This window comes from Piliocolobus tephrosceles, unplaced genomic scaffold (assembly GCF_002776525.5).
Source record: "Piliocolobus tephrosceles isolate RC106 unplaced genomic scaffold, ASM277652v3 unscaffolded_461, whole genome shotgun sequence".
NCBI classification, from domain to species: Eukaryota; Metazoa; Chordata; class Mammalia; order Primates; family Cercopithecidae; genus Piliocolobus; species Piliocolobus tephrosceles.
The window spans coordinates 1,129-3,133 of NW_022331087.1; the positions used below are offsets into that span (position 1 = coordinate 1,129).

Sequence of the window (2,005 nt, forward strand, 5' to 3'; positions counted from 1 at the left end):
TTTTTTTGAGATGGAGTGTCACCGTCGCCACTGTCACCCAGGCTGGAGTGCAGTGGTGCAATCTCGGCTCACTGCAACCTCTGCCTCCTAGGTTCAAGGGATTATCCTGCCTTAGCCTCCCAAGTAGGTGGGATTACAGGCATGCACCACCATGCCTGGCTAAGACCTTGTCTCTACGAAAAAGTAAAAAAATTAGCCATTAATGGTGGCGTGCACCTGTAGTCCTAGCTACTCAGAGGCTGCAGCAAGAGGATTGCTTGAGCGCAGGAATTTGAGGTTGCAGTGAGCTATGAACGTGCCACTGCACTCCAGCCTAGGCAACAGAGTGAGACTCTGTCTCTAAGCAGGGGAAAAAAAAACAGTTGAAAACTAAAGTTGGGAAATATTCAAATAGTAAAATATACATTATTTTTAGCCCATGTACTGTTTTGGAATATCAGTGTGGTTATTTCACTTTTCATAGACAATTTGAGAATAAAGGTTATATAAATTTATATTACCCATTTTAAAAATGTTAGTTGATAATGTTAAGTTTAAGTTGCCGTTATATATTTTCAGAAAAAAAAAAAAAAAAAAAAAACTTCCTGCTTTCTTTAGTCTTAGAGAAATGCTTTATTATAGTCTTTAAAGAAAGGCAGGAAACAAGTCCGTCTGCTCCATAGCAAGTTCTACAGGTCATATAAGGGCTCCTTAGTAGTGTTTGTTAACGCAGCCATTCCAAGAAAGACATCTAAGCTGAGCATCTAAAAGCAGGTTTGTTTATAAGTGCCTGGTGTCTGAAATGAACTCTTGTTTAAATCTTAGTATGCCCAGCTACTTCTTGACACAGTAGATTATGTTTCAGGGTGAATTCCGTTCAGAATTCCTGGATATTTGTCTGTTCTCTCCAGCTAACTAAGCGACACTTGGGGAATAGCCATGTAGATGGATGGGAACCCAGTTAATGGGGGCATGCTCCACTGTACCAAGAGGAATTATAATGCTCGTTTGTACTTTTGGCACTTCGTGACTTTTCTTTTACCTACCCCATTCTCCATGTGCTCTATTCCAAGTACAAAAATCTAGTAGGCTTTCACTAAGGAAATTCCCCAAAAACATTTTCCCAACCATTGAGAGTTGGTCATTTACTTTTTTTTCTTTTTTTTTTTAAAGCCCACTGACAAGGAGCTGAGAGAGACTATAGCATTGCTGACAGCTCAACAGACTGCTCTGGAAATTATCGTCAACATGTGCTGCAATGAAGGTTTGTTAACAGTTTACATTTAGACATTTTCCCCCTGGGCCAAGAGGGAAACTCCCGTGGAGATTTTAACTATTCCAGTTCTGCGTGGTTTGCCCGCTTCCCAGATCCCTCTGATGACGAATGGGAAGAACTTTCTAGCAGTGATGAAAGTGATGCATTTATGGAGAATTCCTTCAGTGAGTGCAGGGGACAGCTGTTCTCTCCCCTCTGCCTCTCCCATGAGGTTCACACTGCTCTGACCAACTACCTCATCCCAAAGAAGGTAATCCCTTTTCATTCTAGGCTTACTGTGGAGCGTGGGAAAGGCTTAAGCAAGGTATTCATTCTGTGTACAAAAGAAGCAAGCTCACACTTTCAGGTTGTAGATGGTGGTAAGATCTGAGACAAAGCTGAGCTAACAGTACTGGAAATAGGCGAAAAGGTCATTCTATATGAAGCCTAACCATTTCACTTAGGAGTAATATTTTGGAATTATATAAGGGAATCATGTGTTAAATGACTACTCTTTAACTTTTGCTTTACTGCCTCTTTTAAATCTAGATTTTTGAGAAAACTGCCTTTCCAAACAGCATTGCAGTTGACCTATGTTCCAGGAACCCTACTTGGAAACCTTTAATTAGAAATTAAGAACTTTTCTACTTCCAAAAACATTTGTCATTATTTTATTTTATGAAATGATGGGCCATTAAATACAAGGTGCTGACTCCCCCTCAGACCCAGAAGTTTTGTTCCTGGGTATATATACCAGAAAAATAGTGCCCA

At 40.3% G+C, this 2,005-nt stretch overlaps 1 protein-coding gene across 1 annotated transcript in view; it reads left to right on the forward strand.

Annotated features, from left to right (window-relative positions):
• Window positions 1-1,114: 1,114 nt before the first annotated feature.
• The window catches only part of LOC111524121 (HEAT repeat-containing protein 3-like), a gene marked incomplete at its 5' end in the record, with an annotated part of 1,721 nt that continues 830 nt past the window's right edge, over window positions 1,115-2,005 (forward strand). The window contains 3 exons of the mRNA XM_026448804.1: window positions 1,115-1,243; window positions 1,348-1,505; window positions 1,784-1,866. Of these exons, the coding sequence (XP_026304589.1) occupies window positions 1,115-1,243; window positions 1,348-1,505; window positions 1,784-1,866 (370 nt within the window). The remainder of the gene's footprint in view (window positions 1,244-1,347; window positions 1,506-1,783; window positions 1,867-2,005) is intronic.